Source organism: Crocodylus porosus, unplaced genomic scaffold (genome assembly GCF_001723895.1).
Source record: "Crocodylus porosus isolate Cpor-Errol unplaced genomic scaffold, CroPor_comp1, whole genome shotgun sequence".
NCBI lineage: Eukaryota > Metazoa > Chordata > Crocodylia > Crocodylidae > Crocodylus > Crocodylus porosus.
In genome coordinates, this window is record NW_017728948.1 from 80,614,281 (window position 1) to 80,632,098 (window position 17,818).

A 17,818-nucleotide genomic window follows, 5' to 3' on the forward strand; every position below is an offset into this window, starting at 1 on the left:
ATCAGGTCAGTTTGACCCAGCATCTGTATAGCTCATGCGCTTCGGCAGGGCTTTTTGGCACTTTTATCTAATAGCTGATTGAATCAGCTATTAGATAAAAGTGCCAAAAAGCCCTCCTTGAAGTATGTGAGCTATACAGATGCTGGGGAGCCAGGTCAAACTGATGCGATTCCTCTTCTGGGTATGTGTTGCATTTGGTACAGGGGTGCACCGAGCTGAAATGAAAGTAAGTTCTGTGCGGTTTTTTTCCATGTCTGTAAACATTGTATCCAATTAGAAGACAAAAGTCATTTTTCTGGATGAAAAAACTGATAAGTAAATCGTGAGGGAACTATCAAATTTTGCAAGCAATAGTTTTCTAGAAACAGCTATTTTTTTAGGCAAGAGAAAAACAGACCTCATACCTGTCAAAAGAATCTGTGGCTACTTTGTAGAGGTAAATAAAAAGTTTACTGCAATGCCTTAGCATGGGTGACAAAGAGTCCATGGAAATTAGGTCATCCTCCAATAGTCTTTGAAATAGCTGTATATTTGACGGGAAGACATTCAAGGGACTTATTTTTCTTGAGTCTGAGAAGCAGCCAAGTAATCGGACAGCATCTGCCAGCTTTTCATACTGGATCTCTGTTTTGAAGAAGTGAGAGTTAGCTGGCTCATAGCGCATCGCTGCAGTCAGTGTGCAGAACACAGTGTGAAGCAGTTCAAACACTTGATTCTGGTTTACTCTCTCCCAGCCATTCTTAGGGGGTGAGCACAAGGACCTTTCCATAGCGACAAGTAAAGATGTGACATATACAAATCCACCAACTTTTCTAAAAACAGTTCTTGTGCGGTGACTCTCTCTCAGTACTAAGAGCAGGGCCTAGACGTATTAAAAAAAAAAGCAAAAATAGTAAGCATTATTAACAATAACTTAGAGCAAGACAAATATTTTCTATTTATTCTGCTAGTACACTTAGTGAAACACTATAATAAAAATATATATAAAAGCAGTAACAGAAACTGACACTTACAGATTTAAGAACCACCCCCGAGGCAAAGCACTGCATTACTTCGACCTGGCCCTGCAGCATCTGTAAAGATTGGGCAATGCAGGGGGGCTTTTTGGCGCTTTTAGCTAAAGCTGATTCAATCAGCTATTAGAGAAAAACACCAAAATGCCCCACTAAAGCACCTGAACTTTACAGACATCAGGTGAGCTGGACTGAAGTAACCCACTGCCTCTTCTGGGCATGTGTGGGGCTCAGTGCGGGAATGCACCAAGTTTAAAGTAAACTGCCACTGTGGGGGGAGGGTTTTTTTTGTTTTTTTTTACCTCACAAGCACCCTTTGTGTACTGTCCAAACTCATAACAGCTCCTAACCCAAAAAGCTAGCTCAGGGCTGTCCAGCATGAAAGCCCTTGGGGGCTACACTAATGGTGGCTACATGGGCCACAGCAGGTATGCTATGCAGATGCTCCCCGCATATCAACTGCTGCACCACATGGACACACAGAGCCCTGCTGCCTCTCATGCAGTCCTGGACTTCCTCTCAACTTTCTCTACTGCTGTGCTGACCCTAGGGCGTCCCTACGGTGAAGGCAGGAGTGGAATCAGCCCGAGGAAGAAGACAGCTTCAAGACTCCTGCTGCAAGCAATGAAAGGCGCAGTGGACCTGTGAGAGCCTAGGGCAGCGGTTCCCAAAGTGTGGGTCGCAACCCCAAATGGGGTTGCAACATCAGCAGATGGAGTTGCGGGGGCAGGGGGCTATGGGTTGGGAGTGTGGGCCCCTACTAAAGAAATGAAGTCAGGCTGAGAAAATGGGGCCCTAAATGGTGTCATGCTGAGGAAAAGTTTGTGAAGCACTGGCCTAGGGGCTCCACATTAACTCCTTGTGGGCCACATGTAGACCATGGGCTAGCAATTAGGACAGTCCTGCATAGATGATTAAATATATAATGCAGAGTGGAAAAAAGGAAGCAGCCCCATTTCATAGACAGGAAAAGATGGTAAATAAGAGATTATGGGCTCTGCATAACGTAATACACAAGTGACAGCCTGTGCAAGCTAAAATACTGATCAAAGAGTCTCCAGTCAGTGCCTTCATTGTGTAATGTATCGAGACAGACTAGAGACAACTCACACCAAGCTTCAGATGTCACTACTGGCAAGGCCTTACCTGGAACATTATGGCCAGTTTTGGACTCTACACTCCAGAAAGGTATGGACAGATTGAAAGAGTCCAGCAGAGCATAGATGACTAGAGGCCAGGGAAGCAAGACTTATGAGGAAAGGCTGAAAAAACTAGGGTTATTTTATTTGCAAAAGAGAAGACTGGGGAGGTATTTGACAACAGTCTTCAAATACCTAAAGGGCAATCAGAGAGGATGGAGATGGACTTATTTTCTGTGGCCAAAGCGGACAAGACTAAGAACAATGGCCTCAAGCATCAGCAGAGGAAAATTAGGTTGGAGATTAGAAGGAACTTTCTGACTATGGGGGTGGTCAAGTATCAGAAAAGGCTATCTACACAAGTTGTGGAATCTCCATCCCTGAAAATTTTCAAATGCAGGTTGGACAGTCACTTGGCTGGGATGGTTAGTCAGGGGCTATCCTTCCTCAAGCAGGGATCAGGACTAGCTGACCTTGTGAGGTCCCTTCCAGCCCTACTGTCCTGTGACCCTTTGACTTTGGCATTCAACCTTAACTACTACAGCAGTAAATTTAAGATTTCAAGCTCAATTTTTAGATTTAGAAAGACATAGCTGTTTTCTAACGAGGTCGGGGGGGGGGGAAGAGAGCAATAATGATGCAAGGGATTTCTTTGAGGTCTAAGACCCAATACATGGATCCCTGAAGTTCAGCTGTACTCTTAATGACCTCTCACACCACTTTTCTCAAACTACTTTAACATTTAGTGTGAAACAGCTCTAGCAATAGAACTGGAAAATTTAGCAACAAAAATTAATGGCAAAGTTAGAAGCTGATCTGTAGGAAAAAAAATTAATGAGTCAGATGAAGACTCTTGAGGACCAGCATGAACTACTAACTTGAAGTGTGGATTGCGTCTATTTAGAATTCAAATAAGTTTTTTCCTTAATTATTGTGTGACAGACTTAAGCCTGTTAACATATTTAAGTATGTTGACAGAAAAAATACATAAAAGAGGTCATTTGTTAAGTATGCATAGTTCTTCCTATCTGTAGCGATGCTACTAAATCCAAAATGGTGAAGCAATAGAAGGAACCAAGTAGTGGTAGGGGTATAAAAGAGAAAAAAAAGAAAATGTAAAGGGAAAATAAAAAAAAAATGCTAACCACCATCTCCCAAACCACCTTTAAAAGCTGGATTCTGAAAGTAAATGTCAGAAATACTCGATCGTGTACTGAGTTATTGTCCTGTCATCTGTTCCTATAAACAAACTTCACTTTTATTTTGTCAAGCCTGTACAACCATTTTTGTCCCAATCCTTGTCTAACATCTCATAATAACCCACTTCAGTTCTGAAGTTTGACATAACTATAGTCTACTGCAGCAAACTTTAACTACATAACTATGACTACATAATAACCTGAGAGGTAATTATCATAAGTGGCTTTTTTGATCCATGATCTATGCCAGGGGTTCCCAACTTTTTTAGATCACAAACTGGCAAACCACGGACTGGAAGTGACCGCAGACCGGCAAGCTGAAGCCCAGCAACTGCAGTCCGGAAGTGACCAGCATGCTGCGGAGTGGCAGGCAACCCTTTTTTATATTAAGTCATTGCTGGTCACTTCTGGACTTCCAGTTATGGCAGCCAACCCTTTGTGGCCCATTACTGGGCTGCAGACCAGGGGTTGGGAACCTCTGATCTATGCTGTCCCTCATTTCCTTCCTTTCCACAGATAAGCAGCTAAGTAGACCCAAACCTTCCTCCATTCTTTCAGTACAGTATCCTACAGGAGCCCAACATTTTAGCAGTGGACAAAGCAGTTGGTTGTGGGATTCAGGTAAAGTGTGTTTTCAAATGACTGTTTTTAATTCAAGTCACTGTCCACATATATTCTGATCTTGTTACACAAAAAATCTAATCATCTCTGAGTGGAGGTCGTTAGTACTTAAATTAGAAGAAAGCCCTGTGAAAATGGACATAAGATCTGAAAGCATGTACCAAATAACACTATCTTGTTATCTGAACTTCAGCTTCATATTATACTTGCCCTACAGACCAGAAATAAGGACAGTCTTCAAAGTGGCAGAAGAGACTAACTGAGTTCTACCAGAATGAAATGTATTGTGGCTAAACTGACAACTCAACTAATTTGTAACATGTTCTTATACAAATACAAACCACTTTTGATGATCTGTAATTTAAATTGATAATAATAAATTATAAATTATTAAAATAATAAATTAGAAATAAATTATAAAAGTATCAATAGGTTTAGCTCTGAATAAGGCTATGTAAAACTGACGAAATAAGATGGGCAATATATAAATTGGTTCATGAAGAACCTCCAAACAAAATCAGGCAAGAACATGGTGCGAGTCCTGAGTGTGACCCCTGTTCTCTTATTAAGAGGATACCACTATGCAAGTCTGAAGCTTCTCCTACTCTCTGAGCTGATACAGTGGCTACTAAAACTATTAGCTAGGTTTAAAAATTTAGATTTTGCTCAGAAAAATTTCAGCATTGAACTAAAAATATTAGCTAGGTTACTTTTGTATTAAATATAATATATTTAAATAATGCTTTACAGTCAGGGTGATTACAGTAGATTTCCTATCCATCAATAATGATTACAAGTTCTTCAGCAAGCAAAGGAAGGAACACTGGCATTCATTTTTGCCAATTCAAGAACTCATTGTTTGTTTTACACAGAGAAAATATTGATTTTAATTCTAAAGTCAGACTGTTTTCACTCTGTGAATACCACCCAGTGATAACGTTGAAGTAACTTTTCAGTATACAGTCCTAATTTTAAGTAACTTTGTGAGCAGTTTTTGAGTGAATGTATTAAAGTATGCTGCACTTACCCTTAATATATCTGTCTTCAGCTGTAGTTCTGTAGGTGGAGCTGAGTGCATCAGCCCTAACAAAGTGCCCATATCATCTTCCCCACTAGGTGATAACACCAATTGCTGGATAATCATCAGTGCATGCGGTCGGCATTGTGGATACTTCACTATATTGTGTACACACCTTGCACCACCAAATTCCCTGAAAATACCTGTAGTAAAAAGCAAAACATAAGGAGTTCATAAAAGTAATGATAAAATGTTCTCTTTGTTAAAGTGAAGTATAAGAAAAACAGACCTTTTTTTTTGATTTTTTTGCTTGCTTGATTCTGCTAGCATGGATTCAGAGACCCTTTTTTTTCTTTTCTAATCACAGAGAAGTCTATAACTGCTTGTATTTCTCCCCATATTTAATACACCTCAACTGGAATTGGAATTATATTAGTTCCTGGAATATTTTATACTGAAAAAGTTACTATGAAAAAATAATAATTCTAGAGTTTAGACCAGTTCTAGGAATGTATGCATCTCTCTTACAGAAGGACCACTTAAACCTGACTATTCATTTATTTCACGCCAAAGTTCTAAGAGTGGTTGGACAAACAGGAAACTATTTTCTCCTTGCTCTAGGATTTTTCAGATTGTAAACTGTTAGCGGCCAGGACTGTCTTAATATACAGAAAAGCACCCAAGGTCTAAATAGATCAGTGGCCATTATTATAATACAAATAAATTAGTAGTAATAGCAGAGGGTGAGCTCAGCTTTTCTCATCACTTTCAGTAGTTTAATTATTTGTAACCAGAATATATACCAATCCTATTGGTATTCATCAACAAAGAGTAGGCCTAATACATTAAAAAATTACTTAATTAATGAAGCCAGAGTTATTTCGGACTTTAAAATAAGTTTCCTTCCTTTTTTAAAAATAAGTGGTTAAAAAGACAGCCAGCCAGCCAGCCATGGTAGGAGGTTTCCAGTCATTTATCTTTTCATTTTCTCACTCATTAAACGACAGTGGTAGGGGGTTTCCAGTCATTTATCTTTTCATTTTCTCACTCATTAAATGATAGTATCTGGAATCTCTTGGCTCCACCTGCAATATGATATTGTTGTATGCAGAATACTACAATCAAAAAGGCAGATCAAACACAATTCTCATCAAATCCACAAAAGCATTCTGGATTACCTCTTGGTAGAGAAAAAAATATTTGCTTTTGATACTCAGAACCTCTAGTTGTGGCATACTTAAGATGATGGGCCATACAATATTCTCCCTATAATTGTTAGGGAGATGCTGCAAACATATGACAATTCATTATTTTATTCTAATAAATGCATATCAACTTCAGAAAGCCCTAGCTTCTATGAACAATGATAATACCACCAGTAAAACCAAATCTTGAGAAAGTAATTGTTCTCCAAAACACTGTCTATTAAACACAACATTTCTTATATTAAACTTGAAATGATTTCAGGAATTCCATAGTTATCCCAACTATCCCAATAGTTACTTTTACTGGCTGCATAGAATATGCCTGAGCCATGCCTCCTATCAGGCTAACCAGAGACTCAGCTGTCTCTGACTCTTTAGACTGAATGCCAAAGAACATACAGGCAGTCCTTGGACTTATGACACAATTGGTTCCTGAAAACTACGTCTTAAGTCGAAATGTTGTAAATCAGAACCGATCTTCCCACAGGAAACAATGTTATAAATGGGGGGCTGGTTCCTGAACCAAGGCCCGATACCTGAATTTCACCAAAAACAACCCAGAATTTTGTACTCAATCAATTACAGATGAGTAATATAACTACATTAATATTTTTATATTATAAAGAGCAAACATATTGATTTGGAAGGACTTCTTTGAGGTGACTTTGCTGGATTTTTTGTAGGGCTTTTGGTTGGACTTTCTGAAGGGTTCTTGGCTGGAGTCTTCTCAGGAGTCTTGGCTGAAGTGTGGCTGCTTTCTTAAAGAAAATGTCCAAGGAAGCTTGGACAGATATTCTTCAGGGAGACGGGCGATGTAGCGAACTTGTTCGCTGGTGTGGCATCAGATCAAGTGTTGTAAGGTCGAAACTGACGTCAGAAAGTTGAAACAGGGTGTCAATTTATAAACTTTGTAAGTGCAAAAAACTGCAACTCAAAACACTGCAAGTTGAGGATTGCCTGTACTTAAAAAAAAGGCACAGAGCAGTTCTAAATCCATTACAGGCACCATTTATATCATTGATTATCTTTTCCTACTCTCTTAAGAATTAAATAATCTGGATTCTCTAAATCCCTCCTTATATAGGAATTCAATGCATCTAAATATTTTCTGTCACCCTTATCTAGTAGTATAGCTTTTATTCTTCTCTGAAACCTCCTTAAAACAGCCTAATTTACTTGCTGTTTTGTCTGCTACTGAACAGATCTCTCTAGACAAAAACAAGAGTTCATTTCTAGTGATGGAAATTTCTCAAATTTCCACCGATAGAAATCCTACCAGTAGAGGGAGCAGTACAGCCCTTCAGCCTCTCCTTCATGTGCTTTCCTGAGACCAGGTGATCTCAGTCTGGAGAAGGCATGGTGAAAAGGTGCTACTCTACTCCTCCCATTCCAAAGACTCCCCATGGCTTCCCCAGACCAAGGTGTCCCTGGTCTGGGAAACAGGCAAGGAGTCTTTCCTAGCCATTCCACTCCCCTCCTGTAGACTGGGGTAGGAAGGGAGCAGAGCCAGAAAGAAAAGGTCTTCCTTGCTCCTGAGACCATGGACCCTGATCTGAGGAGTGGGATTAGAGCAAGGAGAAGCTGTTTCTCTATTTTGCTCCAAGTAGCAGGGTGCAGTGGGGCAACCCTCTACCTCACTTGCCACTCTTCAAGTTGGGGACCCTGGGTCTGGGCAGTGACTGGTGGAGGGGCTTTGGCATGCTGTTCCAGTCCAGGAGGAGACTGACCATTTCCAGGGAGTCCCTCACCTAGGGAAGCGAGAGGAGTCCTGCTCTGCTGCTCTACTCCCTTCCCTGACGGGACCAGGAGAGGAGTATGTGGGTGTTCATTCTCTCACTGAGGAGATCTTCCTGGTTGACACCTGGAAGATCTTTCTCCCAAAGGAGACAGGTTTCCCCTAAGAGAAATTGAATGAACACTTGTACATACACAATTTCTACCAGGAGAGCAGTGACTGTCCTAGTAGAAACATAATGCCTATATGTGGCATCTATGAGAATTTTTTCTGTTTTTAACAAGGTAATGTTTTCACCTAGGTCAATTCAGTGCGATGCATTTCAACTTTAATAAGCATTTTGACATGGTCTTTATGACATTTTTAAGCAAGGTAATAAAATGCAATTTAAATTAAATTACCATACAACTGCTAGGGGGAAGGCAAGGAAGGAAATGGAAATAACTCTCAAAGTCATTCGCTGTCGAACTGGGAAGCACATCAAGTGGGGTTCTTCTCCAGGGATCTGTCCTAAGCCTGATTCTATTAAACATTTTTATCAACAACTTGGACAAATGAAGAAAGAATATGCTTATAAAATTTGCAATAACATCATCAAGCTAGGAGCAGTCCAAACACTATAGAGAAGGGAACTGACATTCAAAATGACCAGGACAAATTAGACAGTATGCATGAATCAACAAAATGAAATTCAACAGAAGTGCAGAAACTTGAAAAAAAGAAATCAAATGTACAAAATGCAGAATATCTTGTGCAGATACACCAGGAAAAAATCCAGGGGTAACAGCGAACAACAAATGGATTAAGTCAACAATGCACTGATGGGATGCATTAATTGAAGCACCATATGTAAATCAGGGAAGGCAATCACGCTAATTTTACTCAGTGCTAGTGAGGCCTCAGCTGGAATACTGTCATCATTTTTTGGCATCATACATTAAGAAAGATGTGGACAAACCAGAGAATGTCTAGAGGAGAGAAACAAGAATGACAGGCTTAGAAAAGAGACTGGATTATACGTGACCCTGAGGAAAGGTTGAACAAAACCAGTTAATATTAGGTTGTGGGGAAAGCAGTCTTCCAGTACTTAAAAAGCTGCTATAAAGAGGATGGTAATCAACTGCTCACCTTGTCCATTGGGGGAAGAAAATAAAGAAAGTCAGTTTTATTTATACACAAAAAGATTCAAATGGCATAGTAGGAAAAACTTTTTTAACTGTTAAGGTGATAAAACAGGAGCAAGCTAAGAAGGTAGTGCAATCTCCTTCAGAGGGGTGTTTTAAGACCACGTGCGTCAGGGACACTAAGTCAGGGGCGGGCAATCATTTAGACTTTTGGCAAGTTGCCAAGGGCCGCAAAAGTGGCCCTGCCCCTTAACAGGTCCAAATCCATTGCAGCCCTCTGATAGCCATCTTGGGACCAGAAGTCCCACCTCTAATCCCTGACCTCTGCCACCGGAAGTTGTGTCCCGCCCTGCCACACACATATTCCTTGTCCCTGGAAGTATTCTTTTTTTGTGGTGTGGGGGAGGGGGAGGCTGGCCATGCTGGAACCAGAAAAAAACAACTGTATAGTAAAAACCAAACATCTACTATAACCTATTTCAGTTCTATTTCAAAAAATATTTTTGTCCTGATTTGTGCACGTTAGGGTAGTGTATATAGAGGTGAATGCATAATAGCTCAAAATGAAGTCTTACTTTTGTATACTGTGTGGGAGAGTGAAGGAGATGGGTGCGGGAAGGGGAATTTTGGTGGGGGGGGTGGGGGTTGTGAAGGCATGTGGGATTTGTGCAGATGTGGGTTTGGGGCTATGTAGGGTTTGTGGGTGGGTGTGAGTCCCCCTGCCATACACCCCTCACCCCACGGCACACAGCCCCCATCACTGATGGCAGCAGCAGGCAGCGGGGCCTTGGGGAGCTCCTGGCTGAATCCCAGAAACGGCATGTGGCGGCACAGGGTTGGCCCGGCCTGTTGGCGTGTACCTTCGAGCCGGTCCAGGCTGGCTCCATGCTAACACACGCAGCTCCCAACACTACAGGTGGGAGCTGGGTGCCATCAGGCCAGGCCAGCTCTGTGCCTCCACGTGGGGCTTCTAGCACTCCAGTGGGGAGCCCACATATGAAGACATAGCCCACCTCGCCTGATGGCACATGGGTCAGGAGCTGCAGGGAATTGTATGCAATTGGGCCCAGGCAGGCTCTGTGCCTCCATGTGCAGCTCCCCGCTGGAGTGTTGGAAGTCCCACATGGAGGCCAGAGCTGGCCGGGGCTGGCGGTGTGCAGCTCTCGCCTGCAACGCCAAGAGCCCCACAGACTGGTAAGGAGCCAGCCTGGTCTGGCTTGAAGGTCCATGCCAGTGGGCTGGGCTGGGCCGGCTCCATGCCACCAAGTGCAGCTCCCATGATTCAGCCAGAGCTGTGCGCCAGTGGAGAGCTCTGCCTGCAGTAGGCCAGAAGCACCTCAAGGGCTCACTGCCTGCTGCTGCTGCTACTGCCACCAACAGCAGGGACTGTAAGCCATTGTGGGGGGGCCCCAATCTCAAGGTTGAATTTAAGCAAAAACTGTATTCAGGTACACTGAAGTTTCTGTTGCTCAAAAAAACCCAAAAAACAAAACACCCTCAACAAACAAACAAACAAGCTCCACAACAGTTTCAACTTTCTTAACACATTGAATCTATTCAATTGTGACACACATGCTCCTGAGGCACACTCACACCTTGTGGGGTGCCCTTCCACTCCAAACCTGTCTCTGCCATTTGCTGCTTGACCACTAAGAACAGACTGAGGTGCTTCAAAAGTCACCCACCTAACCTACGGCACCTCAGCTATATTTATTTCATCCAGACCTTGTCAGCTCTTACAAGAGGGGATTCTGCCAGCTATTAGAATAATCATACTCTTGCTCAGTCACATACCCAGAAAAGAGAGAGGCCTGACTGGATGGTTTGATGGTCTTAAATCACAACTGCCACTGAAAATAAGTGAGTTACAAAAGATAACAAAAGGATCTATCATAAAAATATGGGCAAACATATAAATCAGTAACCATATGTCGAGTTACACATAGAAATACAAAAACAATCTGAACAATACTCTGATTTTAAACCCAAAATGCAGTTTCTACTTAGTCTGTTGGCTGAGGGACCAAAGCATCTTATTCCCAGGAAGCTTTAGACAAACTCTGGCTACCATGGCTGGGCTTAAATACTAGCCCTTATCTGGCCAATTCCATTCTTCTACAGAATATGTGAAGATCAACTATTGGGCATATAATCTTCTATCCCTCTACTGGACCTCCATTTGACAAGTCAGGCAACTTTACTGACCCATTTCTGACTGAAGAAATATTTCCATATCGTCAGATAAAGATTACTAATCCAGTCTTCCAATTCTAATCAAATACTATTTGGGCAGAAGATTATTTCCCTTAAAAAGCAATTTCCCTGTCTGGCAGACCTCAACACTTCATTTCATCACCCAAAATGCATCGCTATGTAAATGTAAATTTTCAGTGTTTACCATTCAGGTTTTGATCACAAAGGCTAGGTATGAATAGCCTTTGTCCTTCCTGAAGTCTCATTCATTCTCTTTGAATGGTTATCATATGAGTATATAGAACTACATGGCTTTGTGTTTAACTCCCCTGCTCTACATTAGGGATGGTCCTGCTTGGAGCAGTGGGTTGGACTACATCTCCTGAGGTCCCTTCCAATCCTTATTTTCTAGGATTTTCTATATCAGGCATTTTCACAGACCTACTTGGCCATCTCGCCTGATGGCACATGGGTCAGGAGCTGCAGGTAAATTAGGTTTTTTTTCCATCTTGGAGAACACAACACCAGCAGACTCCCCCTATGCCTGACAAAGTGTGCCCGAAAGCTTGCAAAGAACTTTTTTCCAATTATTTAGTTTGTAGGAGTAATTTATAGAATCATAGAAGTAGGGTAGGAAGGGACCTTGTACATCTTCAAGTCTGACCCCCGGCCTGGGCAGGAGAAAAAAAACTGGGCTCAAATAACCCCAGCTAGGTAGGCATCAAGCCTCCTCTTAAAGAACCCCAGGGTAGGAGCCAGCACCACTTCCCTTGGAAGTTGGTTCCAGATCCTAGCTGCCCTAACTGTCAAGTAGTTCTTACAGATGTCTAATCTAAACCTACTCTCTAACAATTTGTGGCCGTTATTCCTAATAACCCCCGGTGCTACCTGGGGGAACAGAGCCTCACCCAATTCCCACTGGTCCCCCCTGGTGAGTTTGTGAACAGCCACCAAATCCCTGCTCAGGCTTCTCTTGTGGAGGCTAAACAGATTCAGGCCCTTCAGCCTCTCTTTGTAGGGCCTGACCCACTGCCCCTTGACCATGCAAGTGGCCCTCCTCTGGACCCTCTCAATGTTGTCCACATCCCTCCTGAAGTGGGGCACACAGAACTGGACACAGTACTCCAGCTGTGGGCTGACCAGCGTCGCATAGGGGGAGGATCACCTCCTTGGCCCTACTTGAGATGCACCTGTGGATGCACGACAAGGTCTGGTTAGCCCTGCCAACCGTGACCTCGCATTGTTGGCCCATGTTCATCTTGGAGTCAATAATGACTCCAAGATCCCTTTCTGCCTCTATGCTCTCGAGAAGGGAGTTTCCCATCTTATAAGTGTACTGCTGGTTACTACTGCCCAAGTGCAGCACCCTGCACTTGTCAGTACTGAAGCGCATCCTGTTTTTGCTAGCCCACCCCTGTAACCTATCCAAGTCTTGCTGCAGTCTCTCCCTCCCTACTAGCATGCTCACCTCACCCCAACTTTTGGTATCATCAGCAAATTTAAACAGGGTGCTTTTCACCCCATCAGCCAAACCGCTGATAAAGAAATTGAACAGCATAGGCCCAAGGACCAAGCCCTGGGGAACTCCGCTGCCCGCTTCTCCCCAGGTTGAATATGACCCATCCACCACCACCCTCCGAGTACAACCCTTCAGCCAATCTGCAATCCATCTGACTGTGTAGGCATCAATGCCACAGTCGCCCAACAACTGGGCACCCAACTATCAGCTAATAGACTGCAGCCAGGGAGCAAATTCAGCCAACTGTCAAAAACCTGCACCTGGTAACTCTGGCTGGGTTGCTGGGCAGAGAGGATTCAGGGGCTCTGGGTGGGAAGAGCTGAAGGTCCTCCGCTTGATGGGGACATTAAACCCCAACCCTGCAGGGTTTTTGCACTGTGGCACAAACCCCAAGATCAGGCTGCTGCTCTCCAATCTCAGGGTCTCCACATACTGTGGTAAGTAAAAATTGTGTGCAGCCCAGCTGGGGAGCCTGTCCCCAGTCCTGGGGTCCCAGCATGCTGGGTGGGACCTTTAAAAAACACTGTTCGTGCAGCTGGGCTGTACACAAGGCTTTCTAAAACTCCTGGTGCACACTGGCCTTGGGACTAGGGAGAGGTTACTTGATCCTGGGACCCCCAGGCACTAGGGATGTCAGAAAACCAAAGTCTGGGGTACAGTGAGCCTGGATCCTGTGTATTCGTCACAAAGGTTTGGCAGGTTTCCTATACAATTTAAATACAATAGCAAGGTACAGTATTACTAAAATTTCCATTACTTTTACAAAAGGTGTGTTGTCATACACCAAACTGCAAAGACTGAACAAGCAAATGAACTGAAAATGCTTTTTAACTCTGTTTGCTTGCTAATCTGCAATTCAGTAATTCATGATGTATCTTCTAAACATAATTGGCAAGTTTCCTCTAAAAAAGCATGATTGCTGCTACTCCATGACACTATCAAATATGGGACTGTTTTGAAGTAAGTTATGGAACATTCTTTTCTCTCACTATGGGACAGAGAAAAATATTCATGTGAAATGTGAAGACAGACATATTCCAACCCACACTTGAGCAGCAGTAATACCACTGTGTTCAAAAGAAGCATACAGTTCTATACTCACTGTTCAAAACTTTAAAGTTCCAAAGTGAACAGCTGCCCAATTGAAAAACAGTTTATTTAAATAAACATAGTAGGGTAAAAAGTGTCAGACACACTTTAAAGTACAAGTGCCATAGGTTATTTAGTACAGCATTTCTCATCCCATGCGTTGTGACCTAAAAGTGTCTTGGAAGAATATATGAAAGGGTCCCAAACAAACTCTAAAAATGAATTCTCCTTTAAAGGAGAAAACCATGGCAAGTCTGGGCTTTTTTCTTGCAGGCTGGCAGAGTTCTAGCCAGCAAGGGGCTGCTTGGGGTGCCCCCATGTCCCCCTGCTCCATACACCTACCCCCTGCCCCTTACACTGCGGGGCTGGGACTTGGGGGCAGGAGGCAGCAGGTCAGGAGTGTGGGGCACTGGGTCAAAACTGGCCATTCATGTTTACAAATGTGTCCTGGTACAAAAAAGGTGGAAAACCACTGATTTAGAAGAGACCACTAGGAACATGACATACAGGATCATCTACAGCTAAAATATGGAAAACATTTTTGACAAATGAAACATCATGTACAATTTCATCCTTTCCCCTCTTTTGCAGTTACCTTGCAGTCTGGCAAATGAATTATGCTGAAATGATTTTAACAGGTACATGCCACACCATCAAGTTTAACATTTGTTTTTTATGAGCTGTTGGACTGCTTTTCAGCTTGTTTGTGTTCAGAAAACCTAAGCCAGGGACTGATTTACATATCCAGAAAACATGTTTTAACACAAACAAGTTAGAAAACAAATCTGGCAGCCTAGAAAAGGCTGCTGAGAAAAGTATCTTCCCTGACAGGTTAATGTGATTCTTTCATCTGCCTACATACTGCTGTTGAATCAACAGCTTGAATTACAGAAGCAGGAAAAAAATGTGCTGTGTCTGGCATAATGGAAAAACAGCATTGTGTCAATACAGATCAGCTGTTTTAAAGATAGCTTTCATTTAAAAAGTCAAAATCTATTCATTTATACAGATTCTATTTTGTTTTTGTCAAACAAAAATAAATATTCAAAGGGGCCTAGTGTTGTAACAAAACCCCCCAGTTTTCTTTTTTTTTCTTTTAAAATGCATTCCCTCCCCTTCCCCAATCATTTCTGACTTTGTCTCTCCCTCTCTATTCCCTATAGATAAGTATAAGTGAGGTAAGACATAGGATAAGCTTCAGCATTTTATTTTGGTAGCAAGTTGTATTTGTTTCATTTTTTTCTCCTTTTTTATATTGTATAATTATTATGTTTAAATTGATTTTTACTGTTCTATATTACTGTTTTACTGGTACTATATGATTTAGGCCTACATATGTAAGTTCGCATAAGTCACGTCAAGTTTCCATTTTGTTTGTCAAATCTTCATCCTGTCTCCAGGCCCGGTAGTGTAACCCATGACTCACACCTACCTCATCTATGTAACTTGGGTCCTGAATGAATGAGGATATTTGAGAAACAATGGCAGTAGGTCTAAAAATAACTCCCTCTGAATGACCAACCATCAACACCAATACCTGGACCAAAGACCCAGCCATTGGAACCACTCAGCATTCAAGAAACAAAAGATGAGACAACCCACCATTGTGTCAGGCTGCACATGCTCAGTAGAAACAACTGGAGCCCTCTGGAACAGGACTGACCTTGCTCTACTCACCAAGGTGCCCCCGGATGTCACAAGAAACAATGGCCATAAGCTAGCAGACAGCAGATTTAGACTGGACATTAGGAGGAACTTCTTCACAGTTAGGGTGGCCAAGGTCTGGAATGGGCTCCCAAGGGAGGTGGTGCTCTCCCCCTACCCTAAGGGTCTTCAAGAGGAGGTTGGATGGGCATCTGGCTGGGGTCATCTGAACCCAGCACTTTCCTGTCTATGCAGGGGGTTGGACTCTATGATCTACTGAGGTCCCTTCCAACCCTAACATCTATGAATCCATGGACAGGCCCTCCTCGTAGGAGATCATAGGTAGTCTGCCTCATAAAAGGGGTAGTGAAGACTGACTCCTTGGGACACTCTCTCCATCCGGATCAGTACCGTGCCACACCACCTATCCACCCAGAGGACCTGCCAGCGACTGCCCTCTGGATGACACCTACTGGACAAGGACCCCTTTCCAGCCTGGATAGGTAGCAATCACCCACTACCCCCACTTCAACCAAGGACTTGGACTCTGCTTCTCTTCCCCACCTGGACTACAACCCTCCCACTGAGTCTCTTTCTCCTGTGCATGCGTGCACATACGTACCAATAACTTCATGGGGCCGTGTAGTGTGTTGTCTGTTTAATAAACCTGTACTTTAACCTCGAGTTGGGTTTTTGTCCGTTTCCTGACCGTTTCTTCCTTGCCACCACTTATCATCCCCCCCCCGGTCTCTAAGCTGTCAGCCTGTCTCCAGCCCCAAGGTCCCAGGTTTCTGCCTCTCTCTCTTTCCTAGCTGTCTCCTCCTTTCCACCATTTATATGCCCCCCCCCACCCCCACCCCCAGTATCTCAGCTGTCTACCTCAGTTTCCAGCCCCAATCTACTTTAAGTAACCCCAAGCCTCAGTTCCTCAGCCAAATTCTCTCTAGTCCACCAGTTCTAATCTTAGTTCTGGCAACTTTCACTCCCTACAGTTTAACTCTCTCTCCCTCTCTCTCTCACCTAAGCCTTCCCTGCTATCTCAGGTACCCCAAGCACACACATACATACTGTGCCATCCAAGTTAGGAACATACCTATGTGTACGTGGATTGTATGCATGTGAACTGGTGGGTGTGTGTGTGTGAGAGAGAGAGAGAGATATGAATTAGTGATGTGTACTGAGTATACGGGTATGGACAATTGATTTTTGTCTAACTTTTGGGGTGTATAGTGTATGTGCTTGAATTGGTGAAAGGTATGCACATGCCTAGGCTAGTTTGGATGTATATGTGCCTGAGCTGGGTGGGTGGGTGTGTCCAAATGATTTGTGCATTTGTGTATGTGCAATTGTGTCACACTGTCCTGTCTAATAGCACAATATTGAGATCCTGAGAGTTGGCCTGACCCCTCAGGGCAACAGTGTTACCTGAAACATTAGTCACAATGAAGGAAAAAAGTCAGTGAAAGATACGTTAGAGACGGAATTTTGAAACAGTTGTCATCTTCCATTCCCTCTCTGCAAGGCTGTAGAGATAACTTTAACATGCCTTAGACATACACTGAAGATGTGAGGGGCAATAAGAAAGGTGGCCAGTTTCTTGGATATGGTCCAATTTTTAAAAATGCATAAAGATGCAATCTGGTTCAGTAAATGGTCTATTAAGTTTAGCTTTATATTTGCATATACTGTATTTACATATACCCCAAGTTCAGCATCAAGTGTAGTTAACAATTGCTAACAAGCATATTTACAATTTTTCAAAATGGGGCCAGTAGCTAATATGGATTTGACGTTATTATAGATTTTAATGCCCTTTTTTTTTTTAGAGTTATTTAATCATAACATTAAATTTAAAAACAAGCTATTCTGTTGAAAACATAACAGAAAACAAAAGTACAACTACAATGAGGTCATGTTAAAAGCGTATTTCCGATTTCCACAATAGACAACAGTAAATAGGTGACTAACAGCCAGAATTCTGGATAGATCTTGACCATGAAAAATAGATACAAGATAGCACTTTTAAAAAAACATTATTATTATACACTGTATTTCAAGTTGAAAACCACTGTATTTTATATGAATGCCCAGAATATTAAACTGGTCATCAAGACCACCCTGACTTCAAGCAAGCCATTTAGATTTAAGTATCTATCCATTTAACTAACAGTTTATTTAATTACCTGCATTTGTGTTTGATCCTTGTAGAAGTACAGTCAAGGTTTCCATAACCAATAAGGCTAGCTGCTTTTGGTCGTCCAAAGAACTGTTTCTTGAATCCCCTAAAAATAAATTTCAGAAGTTCACTGCACTGATTTT

At 42.5% G+C, this 17,818-nt stretch overlaps 1 protein-coding gene across 2 annotated transcripts in view; it reads right to left on the reverse strand.

The window, feature by feature from the left end:
* LOC109321881 (WD repeat and FYVE domain-containing protein 3) overlaps positions 1-17,818 on the reverse strand; it is a 517,024-nt gene that overhangs the window by 470,694 nt on the left and 28,512 nt on the right. For both annotated transcript variants that reach the window (XM_019552640.1, XM_019552639.1), the window contains exons 7-9: positions 17,683-17,781; positions 5,000-5,193; positions 405-862 (exon numbers count right to left, since the gene is read on the reverse strand). In XM_019552640.1, the coding sequence (XP_019408185.1) occupies positions 405-862; positions 5,000-5,193; positions 17,683-17,781 (751 nt within the window). The remainder of the gene's footprint in view (positions 1-404; positions 863-4,999; positions 5,194-17,682; positions 17,782-17,818) is intronic.